The 23,719-nt window shown below is 51.8% G+C and overlaps 1 protein-coding gene across 1 annotated transcript in view; it reads right to left on the reverse strand.

The window, feature by feature from the left end:
* Nucleotides 1-21,694, reverse strand: part of ci (cubitus interruptus) — an 84,286-nt gene extending 62,592 nt beyond the window's left edge. Inside the window, exon 1 of the mRNA XM_065443763.1 lies at nt 21,101-21,694. Within this exon, the coding sequence (XP_065299835.1) occupies nt 21,101-21,261 (161 nt within the window). The 5' untranslated portion in view covers nt 21,262-21,694. The remainder of the gene's footprint in view (nt 1-21,100) is intronic.
* Between the last annotated feature and the right edge of the window lie 2,025 nt (nt 21,695-23,719).

Here is a 23,719-nt window from a genome sequence, read left to right on the forward strand (position 1 = left end):
GAGCCAGTTTTCCAGCCGACCGCGCGGAAAAAACGCACGGCTTCGACCTCTCCCCCTCCTCCGTCGCTAGCGCCAACCGAAGGCCCCGCTTTCCCCCTCCACCGATCGCCCGGCGATCCGCGAGCGTCCGCCAATCGTCCAGTCCGGTCAAGAGCCGCCGGCCACAGCCGTGGGACGCCTGAGCGCGTTCGCCTCTCGCCGAAGTGGACGAACGATGTATCTCTCTAGGATGACCTTTCTCTCTCTCTCTCTCTCTCGTCGCCCTCAACCCCCTTACTAACCCGCATTGACCGCCGTCGGCTACCCCGAGATGAACGCGATGAGGGAAGACACGCGCCAGTTGCCGCGTCGAAACGATGAGCCGCTCCCCTCTGTCAAAGCGCGCCGCGATATCGGCAAGGAAATGTTAACAGAGTAGCCCCGTCATGGAGTCCGGCAAGTGGAACCAGTAAGGGGAGACGTCGGGGAGGCTTGAATCAAACAGGCGAGGAAGGAATGACCCCTCAAGCATTAAAAAGAAGAGAAAAGAAACGTAGCGAGCTCTGGTCGGTTTCGAAGCTTGTGGAAGTATCGGCATACCAAAGGTCCCTTGCTTATTTGCGTAGCTCCTATTATGAAACCCAGAGAAGAATCAAGCGAACCGCAACATCGCAGATGTTGATCGGCCCGGCACTTTCGTATACGCAAGAGGCAACGCAAGAGTCACGTCAACGCTATAGTAACGTGGAATGTGGCGTACGTTGCAGGGAAACAATTTCTGTTGCACGATTGCCGTGGTTAGCTGAATTAAAGCACAGTTTAAAAAAAAAATGCAGCGATGATGGGGAAGCGGCCCCCGCGGCTAAGAGTCGAACCCGAGACATCGTGTTCAGCAGCAGAACGCCCAAACCACTGAACTGCCACTGCGAGTGCTTGACAATTTGCTCGAAGTTTGGGGCCCACACACCGTCTCTGAAAGCAGTGGTGTCTGGGTCTGCACTCAGAGGCCGCAACAGTCAACTTTGTAGCAGACGATGACGACGATGTGTGCATCGCATAAGGGTTCTTGAGAGATTTCTTTACGTTAACTTATTTTATCGAAATTCTTAACAATATTTTCACTGCACTTCTAAACTACAGTTCTATAGTCCCACGCTCCACTATTCAAATGTAGTTTCGTTTTACTTATAAGCATGCGGAAAACCACCTGCTTCTTGGCCAATACCCCCTAGTGGGCATGCACCACTGTTTAAGGTACAAGACAAGACAAGACAAGATGGCGGTGTCCACTGCAAGAGCCCACTGTCGGTCGTAGTAAATTAGTTCAGAGCCAGAGTATAACCACTGGTCTGGTGCTTTCGCGTCTTCTATTTTTTTTTTTATTGCAACAGGGACCGGATTAACTGAATATACAATGTTCCCGCCTAACACTTCGCTCTTTAGTCATTCGCTGCATACAGCGCATTTGGCTAGGCATTTGAAAACGCCGCGTGAAGGCTAAACAGAAGACACAAAACGAAGATGACTGCTAAAGCACATAACATGCGCTACGCGCAATTTCTGTCCACCATATTTCACGGAGAAAAATAACGCCTTCAAAGCGAGTCAGAGAGACTACCGATTACACCGATAATGCGAATAAATAGGCGCCTGTGTATCATACGTCTCGCAGTGTTTAATTTCCGGATATGATCGCGGGGACAGAAAAGCGCCAGAGGGCGGCGCGTATGCACTGTTCTTCGAACTAACCACGCTACAGATCGGACCATTTTCGGGGCAAGGGCAAGCTCCTGCTGCGCCAGGCGTCGGTGAAAGGGGAGAAGAGATCGGAGACAGAGATTGGGAAAAAACCGGCAACCCAGGCTTCGGGACAGGTGCTGCACTTTCACCGTCTTGGCGATAACGTCGCGCGGGGAAGCGCGCTGGCAGGCAAAGCCGTCATCGGCACGTAGCAGAAATCCCGCAGCAGACGACGTCCGTCGATATCGGGAGTGACACCTCGAAAAGGCTGAGCCGACGATGCAGAGGGCAGAAGCGCGAGCGGATGGGGAAGGGGAGTTATCGCGGCTGCCATTGGCCCCGCCGATGAGTGCCGACAATGCGATTGGTTCGCGGCGCCCCAAGAGCAGTAAAAAAGCGAGGGAGAAAAAAAAAACTGAAGCGGGACGGGGTGGCGGCCAGTGGAAGGCTTTTAACGCAGTTACATGCACCGAAGGGCTTAGGCACTAGCCAATCAGCGGATAGACGAAATAAACAGCCAGTAAAAAAAAAGTGTTCCACTGTGCTGCCCACCTTTATTCGTTTCCTCCGGTCTGCTTCGGTCTCTTTGTTTGTTTGTTTTTCTCGAGAAAACTCAATGAGCGACGATAGCTTTCTGGCGTCACGTACTGCTGGTGTCATAAAAGCCAACACGCGCATGAGGAGAGCGTCGAGCTACGCTTTCTCGCGCAGGAACGGTGACGTTATCTCCGCTGCACGTAACTATACGGCGGAACTCAATCTCGCAGCCACACCGCCAGGGCTCTCACTCTTTCTATCAGAGCCGGCGGGCCTGCCTCGCCTGGTTGTCGCGGTCACGTAGCTAATGGTGATTCGTCGCGAGAAACGTCGATACAAATCGAATTATATGTCACGCGTTCCAGCCGTATCGCGCTTACAAAAGGCCAGTCGGCATTCTGTACACCGCGCTCGGCTTTGGATTAAGTCATTACGGCCGACTGGCGACGACAGCGACGATCGCTGGGACGAGGAGATCGAGTCGCCGACGTATTCTCTGCGGTCATTGTGGAGGCCCGAGCGGAGGTTTAGATGGCGCTTAAAGATGGCGGAAGCCAGCGGATCCGACCAGCCGATTTGCGCTCGAGCCGCTCGCCTACCGCACGCGCGCGGTCGTGCAAAGAACTGCACGTGTCGCACAACTTTCGCATTTACACCACACGTGCGGACTCCGTATAAACCGAAATTTGTGCGCCAATGCGCGACACGTGCAATTTTTCGCAACGACCGCGCGTGCGCAGTAGGCGTTGCTGTGCGGCTTGATCGCAAATCGCTCCTTAGAAATCGCTCGGTCGCCCGCCCGGCGACTTTCCTTGCCGCGAGGCATGAAATCTCTGGACACAATTGTCGGTATTGCCGATGAAGGTCCGGCAATTTCGCCAGTAGTAGCAGTAGTAGTAGTAGTAGTTGTAGTAGTAGTAGTAGTAGTAGTAGTAGTAGTAGTAGTAGTAGTAGTAGTAGTAGTAATAACGGGGTGTTCCGAATTCACTATTTCACGAGAGTGGAAGTCATTTGCCGCCGCTGATTGCATGCGGACGCAATGGTAACCGATGCACGCTTCAGGAGCAGGCTGTGAATTGGAGGGGCAGTGCAAGACGGTGTAGAACGGCGATGGAATGAACAAGTAGAAGACATGTTTTCAATCCGCTTGTGATGTTTACGAGGAACGTCGTGGTGGGGAACTCCGGATTTAAAAAAAAAATTTCCAGAGGCAACTGTGGCGCGAATGTCTCTGGTAGATGCAGGCATGGCGGATAAGCCGGCGCAGGAATGATGATCAGGTACATGAATTGGCCTCATGCTTCGTCCTTACGGCTTCGGACGGCTTTGCAAAATGCTATTTTTAACGAAATTTTGCGATATAACTGCAATTATGCGCAATAAACCTGCATGCGCACATTTTTGTTGCCGTTTTCATTGAGGAACACAGAACTGATTCGCAATATAAGCCGATAAAGACAGGCAACGCGGTAGTAAATAAAGCCGCAGGAACGTTTGAAGCGCGGACAAATCCACATGCTAAGCCAATTCCCGTGGTTGCTGAACGATTGCAGCGCCACATTTCCCTCAGGTAATTTTAACAGGAAACTCAATGGCAACTGCAAAGCTGGTAGCGACGACATTGTGCAACGTTTTGTCCAACTACAATGCGAACTACAATGCGTTCGGGAAAAAAAAATTGGCGCGTGAGGCTTATCGCTAAAGAAAGATAATCAAACAGAGCGAACGTTAACGATCATGTCGCTAGCAACGCCTTTCATCAGCAGTCAAATAGGATACGGCTAATCACTGCAGCATGAGCTTTGTGCGCTCTGTGGTTACGCTCCGCGTCGTCACACGATGGCGCCACCACCGCGGCTGCTCACGTATACGTCTTAGCTCTCCCCGTATTTTGTTTATTAGAGGGTTTTAGCAGTGGCCGTAATACGGTACGGTAAGTGCGGTATACAGTACGGTATTACCGTTCCGTACTGACTTACCGCGATGACCGAAGACGTTTTAGCTGCGTGTGCCGCTCAACGCGTATACGGTAATGTGATAATGATGACAGCGGCTAACTATGGGGCTTTGCAGAATACAATAACTATGCGCTGAGCGCGAAATATTCATTTTGACGAATACTAGGAAGCTTTAGCTTGTCCATACACGCATTATTATTTACAGAAGTTCTTAGCTACGGCAAATGTAGACGCCAGTCACAAGGCGGGCAGCGACATCATGTGACACTTCCGTCCTGCAACACGTGAAACCTCTTGTTACGTAAGTGTTCTTATCAAATCAATGCATAAAAAAAGCTTTGGTTCTTGTAAATTGCACCGCTGCTGACACTTTATACCACCAGACAAGTAAAATATAGTTAGTTACTGCAATAAAAACTCTGCGTCCCCTCTAAGTAAGCTCTGCATCAATAGATGGCGCCACCAACCTGGTTCTTTTTATGCCACTGTTGTTACTTCGTCGCGCCGCAGAAGGTGATTTAAAGTGAACTCTTGTCTTGGTCCTATCATGGTAAAAAAAAGCATGCGAGACGTGGCCATGCACGACGTGGACTCGGTGGCCGACGCCAGTTTCTCACTGTTTTGGCTTGGTGCGGCTGGGCTCGCAGAACACGGTTAGAACCGAGCCTTACCGACTCCTTACCGCCTAGTATGCCGTACGGAAAGTCTTTCCGTCGGTACGGTAAAGTGCACGCATGCGCAGTCCTCGACCGGTGCGGTAATACCGCACTTACCATCCGGTAACTTGGCAGTGCTAAAACTCTTTTTTGAATGGTAAACCTGAGCAGCCGGATTGGTGGCACAGAGACGACAGAGCTATCGCCAAGGGGTGCAGGGGCTGCCCGCAAACACAGTGGTGCTAGCGCGCGGCGTTGGCGGGGTACCGGTAACTGGTATCGGCTGGCACGGCGTCGCCTCCAATGACGTTGCAACCTTGCAACAGTACTATGAAAGCAGCGCGTGCTATTCCCGTGTATGCTCCACATCGGTAAACACTTTAGGACTAGGTGGTTACAAGTACCAGCTCCAAATTCAAACGTGCAAATTAGCTCTGTTTCCTTACAAGAAACGCGTAGTACGGTCACACGTTCACAGATGGCGCTACGGGAGTCGACGCAAGGAAGAGAAAGCTATGGATGGGCGCTTGGCTGCTGCACAAGTGTTACCGCGCCCAGTAGTCCGCCAGCGTTTCACAGTGTTTTTGGTTGCTCGGAACAGATGCTGAATCGACGCAGCTTCCACGTGCGACGGTTTCGCGTTTGCCCAGGTGCGGAAGGGAAAAGCCGCAAAATAAGTGAACTTTCACATTCAGTGGTGTGTTTCGCCTTATTTCGCTGTTGCTAATAAGGATGTTTATGCTTTTTTCTTCCCCAGCCTAAACTAACGTGGATGAAAAACGGTAATCTTTTCAGAAGCGCTCTTACTTGGGAGCGCTTTGCCTTGATTGCCGCAGACAGTTGGCCACGAGTATAGACGTGGCTGCATAATGCAGCGGCAAATGCACCGTTGTCAAATAGAATCCGCCGCATTTGTATAGATGCGCCAGACAATTACGTTAGCTACTTTCCGTCACTTATTCACGCAGACGAACATTCGATATCATTTTTTTTCTTTTTTTTTTTAGTCACGGCGTACGGATTTTTGTACGCGGCCTCCTTTTGCCTGTTCCCTCCCCTGGTGGCAATGAAAGGGAGAAAATAAGGACGTGAAACTGCGGGTACGCTAGATCTTCTGCTCACCCTATGTGGCTGCATTGCACTTTAGTCTGCAGAATATTGTCACACACGATCACTTTACACCGGAGGCACTGTCATGTTTGACAGGATGTTTCCTGGTTCGCGTTGCCCGAGCTGTGGTGAAGGAATAATTATTTTTTGTAACGCCCGCAGCGAACATTTAACTTGTTAATGTGCTTTGCGTCAGTGATATAATTCAATTCGATTAGGAAACGCGCGATTACCCCCGCGACCCACTAGAGAATATATCAAAACTTATATACGTTCTCTCTATAAAACTGATTCATTGCAAATTGCTTAAACAATCACGCTAGCACCTTGATTTCTTTTCTTTCTTCAATAATATCTGCAACACCCCGTAACAAACGTATGTAACTGACGTATCTATGGACAGTCCTTCATAATTCGTGACTGAAGGGGATATCGGCGTCCCTGGGGAACTAAATACCTTTGTCTTGGTGCTGTTACGTTTCGCCTACGACGCGCGGTAAAGCCAGCGCGGATGCAACGTACGCCGGAGCTTCGTTCCAAGCGGCGGACATTTTGGCCCGTTCGGAGCGGCCGCGACGCATCCCCGGCGAGCGCGTCCCGGCATGTTCAGTGCCACGTGTCTTTGTGTGTGCGTGTGTGTGTGTGTGCCCACGCTTGTCAAAGCGCGGCAGCCGGGGAGAGGAGCTCCCCCAGTGTGAAGCGAGGAGGTCTGACCGGCGCCGGCCCGTCTGATGCGTCACCTCCGTGTTCCAACGTGTCTCTCAGTCCGTCCGTCGCCGCTGTCACGTGGTGTAGTCCCATGACCTTCCCTCTTGCTCTCAACTCCGAGAGTATAAGAGCAGCGGCCCCCGGACGCCAAGAGAGAGGCTCCGATTTCTTCTGTTGAGTAACGTGCTCTCCCGTCTCTCTACTTCGGTCGACCTGACCGCCCGCTCTTTGCGATGCTAGAATAAACAAGTTGTTCTGTTAGCAGTCGCCTCATGCTTTGCTGGGACCTTCGGATGCTTCCAGTGTGCCCCAGGCCGCCAGGCCAACGCTACCCTTGGGGCTTGCGACCCAGTTGCAATAACGGGCGTCAGCACTGAGGTTCCAACAGCTGGTGGCCGCGCTGAGATTCCAACAGCCGGTGCCATCGGTGCGGATCAAACATCTGGTGGCAGCGGTGGGATCGCGACAACGGAGGCCAGCAGCGAAGATATGCGGTTGACTGTATGCTGAGCAGCACAACGACCATCCGGGAGCAGTGCAACGAGCCCTGTGTGATGACTGGTTGCCTGCAGCGGAACGACTGCGCTGAAATCTTTGCTGCGAGGTTTGGTGAGTGCGGGACTTTCTTCTTCTGAGTTTTGCCAGGCTTTTGTTAGTGTCAGAAACAGAGCTGGTAATTGTGGTTGTCGTTGCTGCCGGGTTAGTTGCGGCAAGACAATAGTAGGCAGTAGAGAAAGCAGCATTCAGTGCAGCCATGGATTTGAAGTCGTTGCGCAAACCGAAATTGTTGGAGCTTGCAAGAGAGTTGGGTCTGGATGTCTCAGACAAACTCAGAAAACCAGAACTGCTAAGGGCTATTCTTGAGTTAGGAGCTGAGGATGACGAGCTGTCGGAATGCCTTGAGACCATTGACGAGAGGGAGACTCCAAAAAGACAGGAGCGCGAACTTAAAGAGCAAAAAGATGAGCGTGAACGTAAACAACAGATAGAACGAGAGCAACAAGAGAAAGATGAGCGTGAACGTAAAGAACAGACAGAACGAGAGCAACAAGAGAAAGAAAGAGAGCGCGACCACGCTTTGGAAATGAAGCGTCTCGAGTTAGAGATGGAACGCGCTCGTAATGGAAGTCAGGCACACGGTGCAGGAGAACGAGTATTGTTTAAAATGACTGACCTGATGCGGCCGTTTAAGCTTGGAGAGGACATTGGTTTGTTCCTGGTTAACTTTGAGCGAACGTGCGAGAAGCAGGGGTTCTCTCGGGAAACGTGGCCACAGCGCTTGCTCACTTTGTTACCCGGCGAGGCGGCCGACGTAGTCGCTCGCTTGGAGAGAGAGGAGGCAGAGGATTTCGACAAAGTGAAATCGAGTCTGCTAAAAAAGTACAGGCTGTCAGCGGAGGCGTTCCGTCGGAAGTTTCGAGAAAATGAAAAAGGCAAAAGTGAGTCGTATACAGAGTTTGCTTACAGGCTTATGTCAAACATGCAGGAGTGGCTCAAAGAAGAGAAAGCGTTTGGTGACCACGAGAAAGTTCTGCAGTGTTTCGGGCTGGAACAGTTTTATAGTCGGTTACCTGAGAACGTGCGGTACTGGGTCTTGGATAGGCCAGACGTTAGTACGGTGGCTAGAGCCGCTGAGCTAGCCGAAGAGTTTGTGACGCGTCGGGCTCGCGGAGCTAAGGACGGTCAAAAGGGTGAATTTGGCTCCAAGTTTGAGAGGCCGAAGTTCACGCCCATGAGAGCAAAGGGGGACACACGTAGTGCGGATGCGAGTGAAAGCAGTCCGACCGAACGTAAGGAGACGGCGGCAACCGAAGCCGAACGCAGAAAGCGGTTCGAGGCGAGGCAAGCGCGCGTGTGTTATACGTGCCAGAAGCCGGGTCACTTTTCGGCGCAGTGTCCAGAAACAAAAACAAAAGTTGTGTTTTTGTCATTATGCAGCACTGACGAGAACATGAAGCTTCTCGAGCCTTACATGCGAGACCTCCTCGTGAACGGGAAGGAGTGCCGAGTGCTTCGCGATTCCGCAGCTACGATGGATGTAGTTCACCCTTCTTACGTAGAACCCGATATGTTCACGGGCGAGTGCGCATGGATCAAGCAAGCCGTGGAAGCTCATAGCGTGTGTCTGCCCGTAGCAAAAGTGCTTATTGAAGGACCTTTCGGAGCACTTGAGACGGAGGCGGCAGTGTCATCTATGCTGCCCCCCCAGTACCCGTACCTATTTTCGAACAGGTCCGATCACCTCCTGCGCGAGAAGGGGCTTTTGTTTGGTGAGGCTAGCGTTCAGGCCTTAACCAGATCGAAGGTTCGGGAGCTCGCTGCAAAGGCGGTAGTTGCGGGGCCGACGTTGTCGAACGATGAGAAAGGGTCAGAGGCGCAGCAAGGTGATATTCAGAGCACGCCCGAACTGAATAAAATTGAGCCTGTAGCGTTAAAGGCACCAGATACTGGAGAGGAAATTCCCGATGCGGGAAAGTTAGAAGAGCTATCTGCAGATTTGCTCATCGCGCCTACGTCAGACGGACTTAATAGGTTGCTAAAAGTCAGCCGGTCGGCTTTGATAGCCGAGCAAAAGAAGGATGGCAGCCTAGAAAACATACGCTGCATTGTCAAGGAAGGTATCGCCAAGAAAAATGCTCGCTTTGTGGAAAGAGGTGGGGTCCTGTACCGGAAGTATGTAGACCGCAGGGGAGTGGAGTTCAATCAGCTGATCGTGCCTCAGTGCTATCGTCAGGATCTGTTGCGCTTGTCGCATGGGGGTTCGTGGTCCGGACACCTAGGAGTTAAGAAAACGAAGGACCGTCTCTTGCAAGAGTACTATTGGCCAGGGTGTTTTCGGGACGCAGACCACTTTGTGAAGACATGCGACACCTGTCAGCGGGTGGGCAAACCAGGGGACAAATCGAGGGCGCCGTTGAAGTTGGTACCTATCATTACGGAGCCTTTTAGACGGCTCGTTATTGATACAGTGGGACCTCTGCCGGTAACAGCCACGGGGTACAGACACATTTTGACTGTGATCTGCCCAGCGACAAAGTTCCCTGAAGCAGTGCCGCTTAAAGAACTCAGCTCAGTTGAGATAGTCAATGCACTACTGTCCATATTTGCGCGAGTTGGTTTTCCTGCGGAAATCCAATCAGATCAGGGCACAGTGTTTACTAGCGCTTTGACGACGGCCTTTCTCGAAAGGTGCGGGGTAAAGCTGCTACACAGCTCAGTGCACCACCCCCAGTCGAATTCCGTTGAGAAGCTCCACTCCGTCATGAAGCGCGTGTTGAGAGCATTGTGTTTTGAACATCAAACTGACTGGGAGCTGTGTCTGCCCGGGGCGATGTTTGCATTACGGACCGCGCCGCATGCGGCTACGGGGTTTTCGCCAGCTGAGCTGGTGTACGGTCGCTCGCTTCGGTCTCCGCTTCGCATGCTTCGAGAATCGTGGGAAGGCAGGGGCGACGACCCAGTCGTGGTGGAGTACGTGCTTAAGCTCCTCGAACGCTTAAGAAGGGCACAGGAGTTGTCAGGTGAAGCAATGGCAAAGGCCCAGCAGAAGGCCAAAGTTTATTATGATCGGACAGCCCGGGCCCGTCGTTTTCAGGTGGGCGATGAGGTCATGATATTGCGCACATCGCTAAAAAACAAACTCGACGTGCAGTGGGAGGGCCCAGCACAAATTGTTCAAAAACTGTCGGACGTTAACTACGTGGTGAGTCTGCCAGGAAAACGGAAAGCACAGCAAGTTTACCACTGTAATCTGCTCAAACCCTATAAGCAACGGGAAGCAGTAGTGTGTATGATGGTAAACGCTCCCGAAGAGCTTCCGGTCGAGCTTCCGGGACTAGGCTCAGTGACGAACAGGGAAGACACCGATCAAGTCATTAGTGACTTAATCAGTAAAGCACCGCTGTCGCCTGAGCAGAAAACCGAACTGCGCCAGCTCTTACAAGAGTTTCAAGGTCAGTTCTCTGAGAGGCCTGGTAGGACTTCTGTCCTTACCCATGATATAGAACTTACCTCCCCAGTGCCAGTACGATCCAAGGCGTACCGGGTGTCACCCCGCCAGCACGATATTATGGAGGCTGAGGTAAAGAAGATGCTACAGCTCGGTGTTATTGAGGCGGGTGAGAGTGATTATACCTCCCCTTTGATTTTAGTTGAGGTACCGGGCAAGGAACCTCGTCCTTGTGTCGACTACCGCAGGCTAAATTCCATAACTAAAGATCAAATTTATCCGATCCCTAACATCGAGGAGCGCCTTGAGAAAGTTAGTAGCGCTCAGTTTATTTCCACCCTAGATCTTGTCAGGGGTTATTGGCAGGTTCCACTTACAGAAGAGGCTAGTAGGTATGCGGCGTTCATTTCACCAATGGGAACATTCCGTCCTAAAGTGTTGAGTTTTGGTTTGAAGAACGCGCCATACTGTTTTTCAAGCCTCATGGATAAAGTGTTGCGGGGACAGCAAGAATTCGCTTTACCGTATTTAGACGACGTAGCGATATTCTCCGCATCCTGGTCTGAGCATATGGCACACTTGCGGGCAGTGCTAACCCGCCTGCGCGAAGCGGGCTTGACAGTCAAGGCTCCCAAGTGCCAGTTAGCACAGGCCGAGGTTGTCTACCTTGGTCACGTGATTGGTCGGGGTCGTCGCCGCCCCTCTGAAATAAAGGTGGCCGCTGTGCGAGACTTTCCGCAACCGCGCACGAAGACCGATATTCGGTCGTTCTTAGGTGTCGCCGGCTACTATCAGAGGTACATCCCCAGGTACTCTGATATCGCGGCTCCCCTGACGGATGCTCTAAGAAAGACAGAGCCGCAAACAGTCGTCTGGGACGAGACCAAGGAAAGAGCTTTTAACGCCCTAAAGAGCGCCCTAACAAGCCAGCCTGTGCTACGATCGCCCGACTACACCAAAGGGTTCGTTCTTCAGTGCGATGCTAGTGAGCGAGGCATGGGCGTTGTACTGTGCCAACGGGAAAATGGAGAAGTAGAACACCCCGTCCTGTATGCTAGTCGTAAGCTGACCAGTCGTGAGCAGGCGTACAGCGCCACCGAGAAAGAGTGTGCGTGTCTCGTGTGGGCCGTTCAGAAATTGTCATGCTACCTAGCCGGCTCGAGGTTTATCATTGAGACGGATCACTGCCCTCTCCAATGGCTGCAGACCATCTCTCCCAAAAATGGCCGCCTCCTGCGCTGGAGCCTCGCTTTGCAACAATATTCCTTTGAGGTGCGTTACAAAAAGGGGAGTCTCAACGGTAACGCCGATGGCTTAAGTCGAAGCCCCTAACGTGGGAATCAGCCTCAAAATTGTTTGTTATTGATGTTTTCCTTCCTGAGGCAGGATTTTTAACATATTGCTTTTGTGTAGTGTTTCAAAGTGATGATGTGCTTTCTAGTGCAATTTTCCAATTTGTGGACGCGTTCTGAGTGCTGCTAGACTACTGTAAGGAACTAGGCAGTAGTATTAAAGGGGAAAGAGCCTGGCATGGCTTAGTGAGGGTTGTGCCGTGCTTGCTGACTGAGCGGCTGAGTTTCGGCGTAGTTCTAACGCTTGCTGGGAACGAGAGAAAAATGAGAACTCTCCCGAAGTCACTTTGCAGTGTCCTCTGTGAACCTGAACGTGAGAACGAGGCCTTCTCGGTGCGCTGCGCTCAAGAAACGCCGAGGGACGACCGACTTCGGTAATGAGCATCATTGAGCGACATCCCTCCGGACAGCGGATGCAGTCCCCTGACCATCGGGATCTCCCTCCCCCGGCGGGGCGGTCTGTTACGTTTCGCCTACGACGCGCGGTAAAGCCAGCGCGGATGCAACGTACGCCGGAGCTTCGTTCCAAGCGGCGGACATTTTGGCCCGTTCGGAGCGGCCGCGACGCATCCCCGGCGAGCGCGTCCCGGCATGTTCAGTGCCACGTGTCTTTGTGTGTGCGTGTGTGTGTGTGTGCCCACGCTTGTCAAAGCGCGGCAGCCGGGGAGAGGAGCTCCCCCAGTGTGAAGCGAGGAGGTCTGACCGGCGCCGGCCCGTCTGATGCGTCACCTCCGTGTTCCAACGTGTCTCTCAGTCCGTCCGTCGCCGCTGTCACGTGGTGTAGTCCCATGACCTTCCCTCTTGCTCTCAACTCCGAGAGTATAAGAGCAGCGGCCCCCGGACGCCAAGAGAGAGGCTCCGATTTCTTCTGTTGAGTAACGTGCTCTCCCGTCTCTCTACTTCGGTCGACCTGACCGCCCGCTCTTTGCGATGCTAGAATAAACAAGTTGTTCTGTTAGCAGTCGCCTCATGCTTTGCTGGGACCTTCGGATGCTTCCAGTGTGCCCCAGGCCGCCAGGCCAACGCTACCCTTGGGGCTTGCGACCCAGTTGCAATAACGGGCGTCAGCACTGAGGTTCCAACAGCTGGTGGCCGCGCTGAGATTCCAACAGCCGGTGCCATCGGTGCGGATCAAACAGTGCGCAGTGGCAGAGGTGCCAGGTGGACCAGGAGCCAAACACGAATGGCGGCCCAGAGCCTGTGCTCCATCTCGCAAGCCGTTTGCGACACTGTGGAAGCTGCGGGACTCCTTAGCCAATGGGAAGGCCGAATGCCCCTCGAGATGTGTTCATCCGCGCCGCGTCGTCTGCTCAGCGGCAGACGGCTCAATTCGCGGCATACGACGTGCATGCGCAAAGGTCTTTAACACGTCACGCATCGCTGTAACATATCTTGTACCAAGAAAAACAAAACATTCTGATCCTGCCATTAATCAGACAGTTACGTCTGGAACTATATTCCGCTGCGCAAGGATTTCGAAGGTGCACGTGCCTCGTATCTTCGGCGGCGCTTCAAGCGACTACGAGATGGAAGTAAACCCGCTAGCACGCTGCGCAACCCCTTCCGGCGATGTTCGTGTGCACGTTGACGTCGCAAAGTCAGAACTACAAATGGATGTAACGCTGTTTTACAACGTTTCGTGTGCCCCTACACACGTTTGTGATAGCACCTACGCTGCAAAGTTGATTAGTATGCGCCAAGTGTGCCGGATGAAACAGTTGCAACACACAGCCACCTCGGTCTTCTCTATTCGCGACGCTAGTATGTAACCGTGTGGTCGGTGCTCTTTCTCTCTTTTAAAAGCGAATAACTTTCTTTGCCTGCTTCGACTGTTTTCGTGGTTGGTCGACAGTTGGATGGTCAGACCCGGGAAGGAAAACGTTTGTGCGCTTGTTCGTTGCGGCTATTCGCCTACAATGACAATTATCATTCTAAACTGCTCTCAAAATTAAGACCAATACTCAAGAATGATTCGTTACTTGCATGGTTTGCAGCCTACTTATCCCACAGGTCCCAGGCAGTCACCGTTGGCCACACAACTTCTAAACCTGCCCCTGTGCAATCTGGAATCCCTCAGGGCTCTGTACTAGGACCTTTATTGTTCTTGATTTTTATAAATGATTTGATTAAGGATCTTCCTGTAGTGGCACGGCTTTTCGCAGATGACTGCATTATTTATAAAGAAATCCGCACTCCGGCAGATCAGGAATTGTTAAACAACGCGTTAAATTGCATACAGACATGGTGTTTGACGTGGCAAATGAGTATGAACATTAAAAAAAACAGTGGCAATGCAGGTAACACGTAAGGTTCAATCTTTTAAGTTTACTTACGTCCTCAATGGCACCAGTCTATCTGAAGTATCGAGTTACAAGTACCTAGGACTATTAATTAATCATCATCTTCGTTGGAATAATCACGTTACTTACATAATTAGGAAAGCTATGAAACGCTTAGGATATTCACGGAGATCTTTAGGTACATCAACGACAGAAATTAAACTCTTGGCCTACAAAACTTATGTAAGACCGATCCTCGAATACGCCGCAGTTGTGTGGGACCCCCATACAAAAACTAACGTTCACAAACTGGAGAAAGTACAGAGGAAATCGGTCAGATTTATTTATAACTCCTATAGTTGGACAACATCCCCTACAGCCCTCTTACAGACAGCCAATTTGGAGAGCTTGGAGACAAGGCGGTATCGTGATAGACTAAAACTCTTCTATTTACTGTATCATGATAAATTAGGAATAAATAAGAATTTATACTTTCAACCATTGCAGCGACGGCAAACTCGATCGTTCCACTCCAGGAAAGTTGGTGAATATTTTGCCAAAACGAATGCTTTTAAATACTCGTTCTTCCCGCGTACAATCCGTAATTGTAACGACTTGCACGCTGAGGTGGTCGAAAGCCCCACTATTTCATCTTTCATATGCGCGCTTGACCGATTGCGAAAAGTAATTGCATTGTTTATCAAGCGTCTTTTGTTCATGCGTTTTTTATGCGCGTTCGTTCTGAGCTGTAACATCGGATACTCTTTGTTATGCGCAGTGCCGAGTGCTGTCATGCGCGACGTTGGGATGCTGTTTATGCGGAATTTTTTTTGTATTGTTTCGCTTGTATTCTTTTTCGCTTTTATATATCTGAGCTGTGATATCGAATGCTCACTTTGCTATGCGCAGTCCCGAGTGCTGTTACGCGCAATGTTAGCATGGTGCTGATAAGGAATTTTTGTACCAATGTATTCCTTTATTCTTGTATTGTTTCATGTATACCCACTCCTGCCCAAGGCCTGACACTCAGGCCGGCAGTATGTATCAAATAAATAAAAAAATAAAAAAATCGTCGATGGGTTGTGCGCAATTTTTCTTAAATCAATACGGTCGGGTGAATTTTACAAATGGCTTAGCTTTTCTGACGGCACTGAACGCGAAATAGCCAAAAAAAAACGTGTTTCCGCATGTGCAGTATCTTTTTTTTTCTTTCAATGTTCAGGCATGGAGTGCTGCTGCTGTCGTCCTAAATTTCCGTGTCACGGCACTCCGTAAACTAGGAATTCGCAAGCTTTCTGGCCTAGGGGGCCACGCCTCCCGATCCTCTTTTCTACACCGATGTGTTGATCCACGGTCTCGCGATGGCTGTTGCGACGAATGAATCCTTACCGCGAATACTACCGGAGTGCGGAAGTGGCGGTTTCAATTGCGAGGTTCAAACTCTGATGTAACAATCCGCCCAAGTGGGGATGGCAAGGAGCCGAATTTATTTTGGCCGCTCGCAGAACGGAGTTTGGGAACCCCCTGCCGCAGAGTATAGAAATAGTGTACGTGAGCACGCTAAAACCCGCTTTTCTCTTGTACCGTGCTCGTCTAATTTGTCTTCAGCGCGCCTATTGTTAATGAGCGAAAAATAGTGGCGCTCCTTACACGGCATTCGAACACACAACTTTTGGTCGCCCCTGCTGATACGTCAGTATACTTCCCTTCCGACGCGGCTACGGCGCACAATGCCGTCTTCGTCAACTGCATATTAGAGAGAATTTAGCCTGTCAGTAGACGTGCTACCGTTTCCGGGGTACCGGGTTACCCTACCGTTGAGGTGTGCGGTAGCAACAACGCTGGGGGTGGCGAGCGACATCTCGTGAGACTGCGTTTAAAACCAGGGAGCACGCAAAGCTAATGCAACGCTTGTGCAAATGCGTTGGCCGGCGACATAATCGCTAACACGCAGTCCTTCCACGAGAACACCCACGCGTGTGAATGTACAACACAAAAAAAGTCTCAAATGTAATTCGACAAAGCGTTACAAGATGTCGCCACCAGCCCTGCTGTCCAAAGCGCCTGTGGCCCGCTAAACCGCAAAACAGCAAGAAGTTTGCGGACAAGGACCCATCTACCTTTACGCCGGATGCTACGTACGAATAACTGCGGAAGCTAACGGCATTGTTCAAGATCACGAGTTTGGCCTCGCACCGGCTATTAGAAAATGAAACGATTAACAGGTTGGTCTTCGAGCGCATTCAAAGAAGCTCGAGTTACCCATGAAAGAAGCCCACGAAATTAGTTGTAATGTATGCGGATTACCAGATGTATTAATTACTAAGGGCCGCAATTATCACGCGTACGTTGTTTAGTTTTTTTCTCGGTGACCGTTTTTCACCGTACTGTCACGCTTATCGATTCGACGCTCAGCGCAAGACGCATATTTCCTTAAATAGTGTCACGACGTAATCGACTACTTATTTTACGTACCTAAGTACACTCTCAGTGCGACTAAAGGGAGGAGCGGTAAGTTCAAGTCACGTTCATGATGTTGCAGCGTTGAAGAAAATACGACGTGGATTGCTGACGATGAAGCCACGGAGGTGATTCCATTCAGATGACGTCGTCGGTACGAACGCATAATAGGAGCTACATTGCGCATAGTAAAAACTACGTAACGCATGGTAAAAGCTCCATAACGCATAGTAAGAACTACGTAACGCATGGTAAAAGCTCCATAACGCATAGCAAGAGCTACATAACGCATAGTAAGAACTACGTAACGCATGGTGAAAGCTCCATAACGCATAGCAAGAGTTACATAACGCATAGTAAGAGCTACAACGCGCGACCGCCTCGCGAAGCGCTTTCGCGTTGTAGCCCATATGAGCGGATGGCTCAAGGCGATTGGTCGACGCGAGACGAAACATGGCTTGTGAGAACAGATCTTGCGAGAAAGTCGCATAAGGCGGGCACCGTTTCGCCTATAGGAGGGTCCAGAAAGGTCAGCAGCTGAGGATTTGATCGAAGGCACACTGGCGGTTCGAGATTATTTATTTACACTGAACCAAGCAGAATTGTTCTGAATGACTTCAAGTGCAGATGCAAGTGTAAGAGACTGAGGATCATAATTCGAGTTGTGATCTCACTAGCGTTTCGTAAAGGAGCAGTTGTAAGGAAACGGTGTACGTAGAAAAAAAAACAATTCCACATAAAAGAAAAAACGAGGATGCGCTTATCACCATTAATCACGTATTTAATATGCGTATTCCATGACAGATTGTTGTCGATATATGGGCACAAAGGCATATTTATTTATATAATCTGGCCATAAGCAATTGAAAATTATTAAGGGAATAAACGAGGGAGAAGGGCGACGTATGTCTGCGAATAATACTACGGAAAATCCCTATTATATTATACATGTTGACACGTAATTCCATCGAGCACAGATAATACCGGAAAGTAATGGTGTTGCTTATTTCTCGGTATAGGAAAAATTCATTGGCGAATTGTCGAATCATTGAAGAAATGCAAGCGGCGATTGAGTCAATGGGGATGGATAATAATAAATGACCTAGGACAGAGCGTAGCCAGACACAGAGAGAGAGATAAGACAACAGGTGTAAGCTGGAGAGATTAACCAAGAAGCGAACGAAGAGAGGTTCAAGTGATAACGTTCTATCAACAATGTTCCGCAGGGCTATCGAAAAGGTATCGAAATATTTTTGTGATGATTATCGCTGTCGATACGTTTACGCAATCGCATTAGTAAAACACAGTCGGTCACTGATAGAAAACATATGTGCGCTGTCGTTGAACACAGCGAAGAGAGATGTCGCTAGCATCGCTTTTGCGTTTGCCTGGTCGACTCAATATCTTGCGGCATTGTAGCATTCTCTTTTATAACCAGGATAGCATGACTCGGCTATGCTAAAGCTCTGGATTAAAAGGCCTGTGACGGTACAACTCTTATCATGCTAATGCTGTGCATCGAATCTCTTTTTTTTTTATTTGAGGGGGGGGGGGCGTAGTTATTCAAGTTCGACGTGAAGCCGCAGCTGCAAGTTGCATGATGTGGCCATCAGAAGGAACTGTGCTTGTAGTGCGAATTAAGTGTGTGGACTGCTTACTACACGACAGTGCAAACTTAGCATTGCAGTTAAGCCACTTTGCACAACTAGGTGTCATCTCGGTGCCTCAAAGTTCGCAACGACAGTTGTCGCAAGAGCTAACGATTTGGAGAAATTATGAAAGTCGGCTGTCCTGCAAAGCTCTTTTTTCTGTCACGAACAGTCGTCCGTAGTCGAATCGTAAAAAATGTAACCATCACGTTTTTGTCGTGTAATAATTATTTTCACCTCGTTTTTGCCGTTCGTCATTTGCTGACACGACGACACCAGTATGTGCCACTCGCTCGAACGAGTGGTAAAAAAACCAATATAATCAAACAAAAATCTTAATTCTTTTCCATCTCCTTTGCAAAGTAGCACGTAGGCAAATAGTTCAACGCCGGCAAACCTCCGCAGTTCAATAAAGTGTCCCATCTCTCCCTCTAGGTTGTCGCGACCGCAAGTTTACTCCAAGATCTTGCAGACAGTATAGTAGTTACGTCCAGACATAAGAACGGAGAAGTGCGCCTTGCTGTCGAAGTATGTGACGTCACTAGTGGCGGCAGCACGTGTGAAAGTCCACAGTCGATTATCTGGAACAAAGCGTAGCTGTCGCACCTGCAACGCTACGTTCCGCGATTGGTCGCTCGCGTTTTCCACGATCTGGCGGGTTCGCGCCGCCTACCCTCGAGCACGCACAAATAACTTGCGCGTCTTCCCGCTTTTCCGCTCCTCAGGGCGAACTTTCTTTCAGTTGACAGTCGGCGTTCGTGTTGTCCGTTTCGTTTCACTTAAGTTCCTCGTTTCACGCCAGCCTTTCGGTACCTTCGGACACGCTCTCCACGTGGCTGCCCATTTGGTTCCGCCACATTTCAAGAAAGCGCGGCGCTCTTCTCTCTGTGCCTTTTGTCACTAAGCGCTGCGCGCTTGGCGATACTTGGTAGCAAAAGAAGAGGGGACGGTTCGCAAGGCGACCGACCGCCAAACTTCTGCGAAGCGTCCTTGGGCGCGAAACCGTGCTCATTTGGAATTCGTAGTGCTGACTTTTCCCGGTAGTGGGAAGTGGCATGACATCGCGAAATGCAGTCACCATCTCCAGGTGCAAGCGCCGACGGGACAACGTGTCTCGGAGATGATCCGCAGGACCCGCGTGGGGCTCCGGGGCGGAACAGTGCTATGCGGAGAGGACGTCCGATAGGTGACGCCTCTGTCCCACGACGGGAATCGATGCATACCAGGGCGGTTTATGCACAATAACTGCACGCGACGTACACGTGTAAGCCGAGTGAGGGGCTGTTTTTCCGAGGCTGCGAGCCGAACCTGGAATGCGGGAGTGGCAAGCGGTACGGGCACCCCAAAAACGGAGGCGACGTTCGTCCTGCACTGCGGACAAGGCACTCTCACTGCAGGCGTTGGCTTTACAGCGGTTTGTGCTCATCGTTAGTGTCAAGCCAAAGATATGCGCAGCTGCCGAAAAACAATCTCCGAGGGCCGCATGCGTATTCGTATCCATGGCTCCGTTTTTGTGACACGGAAGCAGAACGACCTGACGCGACAGAAGCAAGACCTTCGGCGAAAGCGAGCGATGTGCGCCCTGGCGAAAGCATCACAGAAGAAAGTGGATTCGACGCGACACGCAGGCGTCCCGAAGCGTGTCGTATTCGCGCAGCCGCAGTTAAACCGTCGTCCCCGAGCAAAGTGTCGCGGCGGCGCAGTCATGGTTGTCGAGAAAGTTGTATGTTGGTGCACTTGCAGTTATGACATTCAAGTTATGTAACGTGCCGGGTTTGCGGTGGCGATGTCTACTTGACGGAAACGCACAATGTTTAGAACCAGCTATGTTACAGCCAGACATTCCAAGTTTGCGCGTCTGTCGACGACGAAAAGAGTGGTGCCAGAAAGCAGAGGTTTGTTTTGACGACGAAAAAAATTTTAATTGTATAGCACGCGACTGTGTAGCTTTTTGTTGTCAGCAAACAAATGAATCTCGCTCTCCCATTTAAGGATAGCATATACAAAACCCCTTCATCCTGGATAGTACCACATAATCTCAACGCTCAATTTCTCGGTAGTGAATCATTAGGTTGTGCATTAAACTTGCACAAATACTGATCTCCCCACTAGCTAATGGTCACACTACTCGGCTACTCGATTCTTCTGAGCTCAGGGTGTGTCCAGGCGTGTACGTCTCCTCTTTCGCAACAAAATACAAGCGGCGCTCAAATGACATTCTCAGAAGGCTCACGTCTCCAGGAAGCACGCTTGCTTACATTCGCGGTTAGTTACTTTAACGCTGACAACGGAGAAGCACGGCATGCCCTGCTTGACGTCGTTGGGTGAAGACTCGACGAGTAACTAATTGGAATCCAATCGGTATGTTTCGCGTCCTGTGCCTACTGCAGCAAAAAAGCGCGACAGATGGCTTCATAATTTCTTAATCGCTTTGCCAACGGCTGCATTCGGTTGGGGTCCCGCAAGCAGACGACTTGAAGACGCGCAAGATGCCGAGAGGCCCTCAGTGGCTTCCTGAATCGTTCGAGTGGTACGACATCGACTAGATTTCAGACCTCCAGCACTCGAGTTCGCGCTTGTGTGATCTGCCGCAAGTGATCATCGCCACCGTAAACCCGTCCGCGTGTCATGAACAAGCACGTTCGCACCCTCAGAGAGGCGAGAGCGCAGAGATAAAATGTGGGTCCAGCGAGAAAAAAAAATAACGCGAGCGCGTCACTCACCCAGCTGCCGGGCCATGTGGAAACGCGTGCAGCCGCGGCTCCCAGACATAGCGTCCTTCGTGCGTCCGCTGGTCCACGGGGATGGCGGCGTGCACGGCCGCGAACGCGCTGGGGAACTGCAGCGGCAGGCCCGCGGCCGCCAGGCGCGGCACGTCAGACATGGGTCGCCAGCTGCTGCCGCTGATGCATCCTCACGCGCACGACACCGCCGTCAAAGAGAGGGCTCCGAGGAGATCAACAAGAAACGAGCACGGCGCACACGCTGTTACGAGCACTGTTGTTGGACGCCGGGGCGCGTCGGAGCAGGGATGCGCCGCCGGTGAAGAAGCTAGCCGGGCCCGCTCTCATAACAGCGGCCCCGGCGGACAGCAGCCGTCCGGCAGGCCCGGTCCGGCGTCTTCCATCGATGCCGTAATCCTTGCCGGGCGAGTTGGCGAGTATCCTGAAGCTAGCGCGTGGAGTCGGCGGGTACGGCGCGCGTAACCCCGCGAAAGCGTACTCGCGACGATTCCGCGCGCACACGGCAGAGATCGGCGCAGAAAACGCACGTGCACCGGGCGACAGGCAGGAGCAAATGAAGACGCCAAGGCGTTTCGGCCCGCGATGACACGCCGCGGGAACGAGAGTATGCGCTCGCTCGCTCTCGCCGAGCGCGGGGCGGTTCCTCCTCTCCGGGCCGCCGCTCTCGCGCGATGGCCCGCCTCCTCACCGATGCTTTTCCTGCTCGGCCGGCGTGCTTTGCTTGGAGGCTGCTCGGTTCTTGCAGGGGGGGGGGGGGTCGGGGGGCGGCCTCCTCCTCATGTCTTTCGCCGGAGGGCGAGGAGGGGGCGCACGGGCCGCTCCTTTCCCTCGTCGCCTGTATGACTCTATCTTCGACGGCCATGTTGGGGTCCAACGTAGCAACACACTTACCTGCGGCAGGCTGAGCTGGTCGAGTCATGGCACTTTGACGCCGCCACTTGCGAGAAATGGGCACCCTCCCTCACCGGCGAGCTGCCGGGAGGACAGCAGCGGAGCTGCGATATGCATTCCTCGTGCTCTTGCTAGGAGCGCCGTGGTGTCCCGGTGGCAGGGAATGTGACCGCAGCGTGGACAGAATGCTTCGCTTCATCGGTGACGTTCAGTCGTAAGAATGACGAAGCGTTAACGTCTTTGTGCGCAAAGCGTAAGTTGGCTTCCCGAGTCCAAACGCCAACCGACCAGCATTACGCAGTGTCGCAGGATTAGCGTTCTAGCTAGAGCGAAGAAAATGGACAGTGGTTATATGTGTAGCGGAGTAGACTTCGCAGCGTACTGGAGGGTACACCTCGTGACCATAGGTTAGTTAAGCACAATGAGTATTGTCAGAAGCAGCTCAGAGCACCGTGTTACTCGCCGCGGTTGCGTAGTGGCAATAACATTGCGCTACTGGGCACATGGTCACGTGTTCTATTGCCGACCGTATGTCGATGAGGGTAAATTGCAAGAGCGCTTGTGTACTAAGATTTGGATGTACGGTACGGAATCCCAGATGGTCGAAATTATTCCTGAGCACCCCCACTACGGCGTGCTTCCCGATGAGGTCGTAGCATTGGCAGGTAAAACACCAGAATTTATTTTAAATTTTACCATTGTGTTCCTGTCTGCACTGCAGCAAGGAAACGTGCACCGATGCTAGGGTAGAACGTCTCCAGGGACCCACAGAACACGGTATTGTCGCGCGACTGCCTGCACAGTACAGAGAGAGAGGGGGGGGGGATGAAGTTTAATGAAAAGGACTGCTCAGTGGCCTAAGCAGGGGTGAGGGTCAATGGTGGGGATCATACAGAAAGTGTCCCTCCTTTTAACGCAGCACGTCCAGTGCTTTTCTAAAATGCCAAAACCTGTAGGCCTCTGTCGCGTACCCTCTGACTAGGCCACTGGGGATCTCCGTGTGGAGACGTACAATTCTATTCGGGTCTGCGACCCACAAACAAACATTCCTTACAAGATTTGTTTCTCCCTCTTCATTCGCACCCCCAGCGCGTCAGAAAAGTGACGGCCGACCTGCCAGCGGTGCCTCCCTGACCTTACCGAGAAGAGGATGGGGGGAGGGGGGGGGGGTGTCACAGTCGCGCCACGTGCAAGTGCTACAAGAGGTACTCGTCCACCGGCGCCGCGTACGCCGTCTGTGACGTGTCATCTGCATTTCAGCGCGAGAGACGCCTTCGGCCTCAACGAGCGAACTCTTCGGGGACAGCCTCCGGAGGAGCCGTAGGGCCGCGGAGCCGCACCTAGGGGTCCGCGAAGTCGCGCTTTGTTGGGCGCCGCTGCCCGCGAGCTTGGCGCTCTCGAACAAATTGAGAGAAAAAGAAATTTAAAAAAAAGAAGCCGATCGGCGCGGCCGCTCCCGAGGACAAGACGAGGCGGCCATCGCGGTGAGTGGCCCGGCGCGGCGGTGTAATTAAGTTTTCACGGGGTTTTCGAGAAGAGCGCGCGCGCGGATCGGCCCCGTGGGGTGGAGGAGATCCGAGCAGGAGGGGCAGCGAGCCCTCGGCCGTCAGCCGCACGATGGATGGCCGCTGGTGCGCTCGCGCGCTCGTGCACTGTGAACATAGGCGCGCTGAGCGCAGCCGGCCGGCCTGTTTCCACTGCCTTTGC

The sequence above is a fragment of the Dermacentor albipictus genome, chromosome 4 (genome assembly GCF_038994185.2).
Source record: "Dermacentor albipictus isolate Rhodes 1998 colony chromosome 4, USDA_Dalb.pri_finalv2, whole genome shotgun sequence".
NCBI lineage: Eukaryota > Metazoa > Arthropoda > Arachnida > Ixodida > Ixodidae > Dermacentor > Dermacentor albipictus.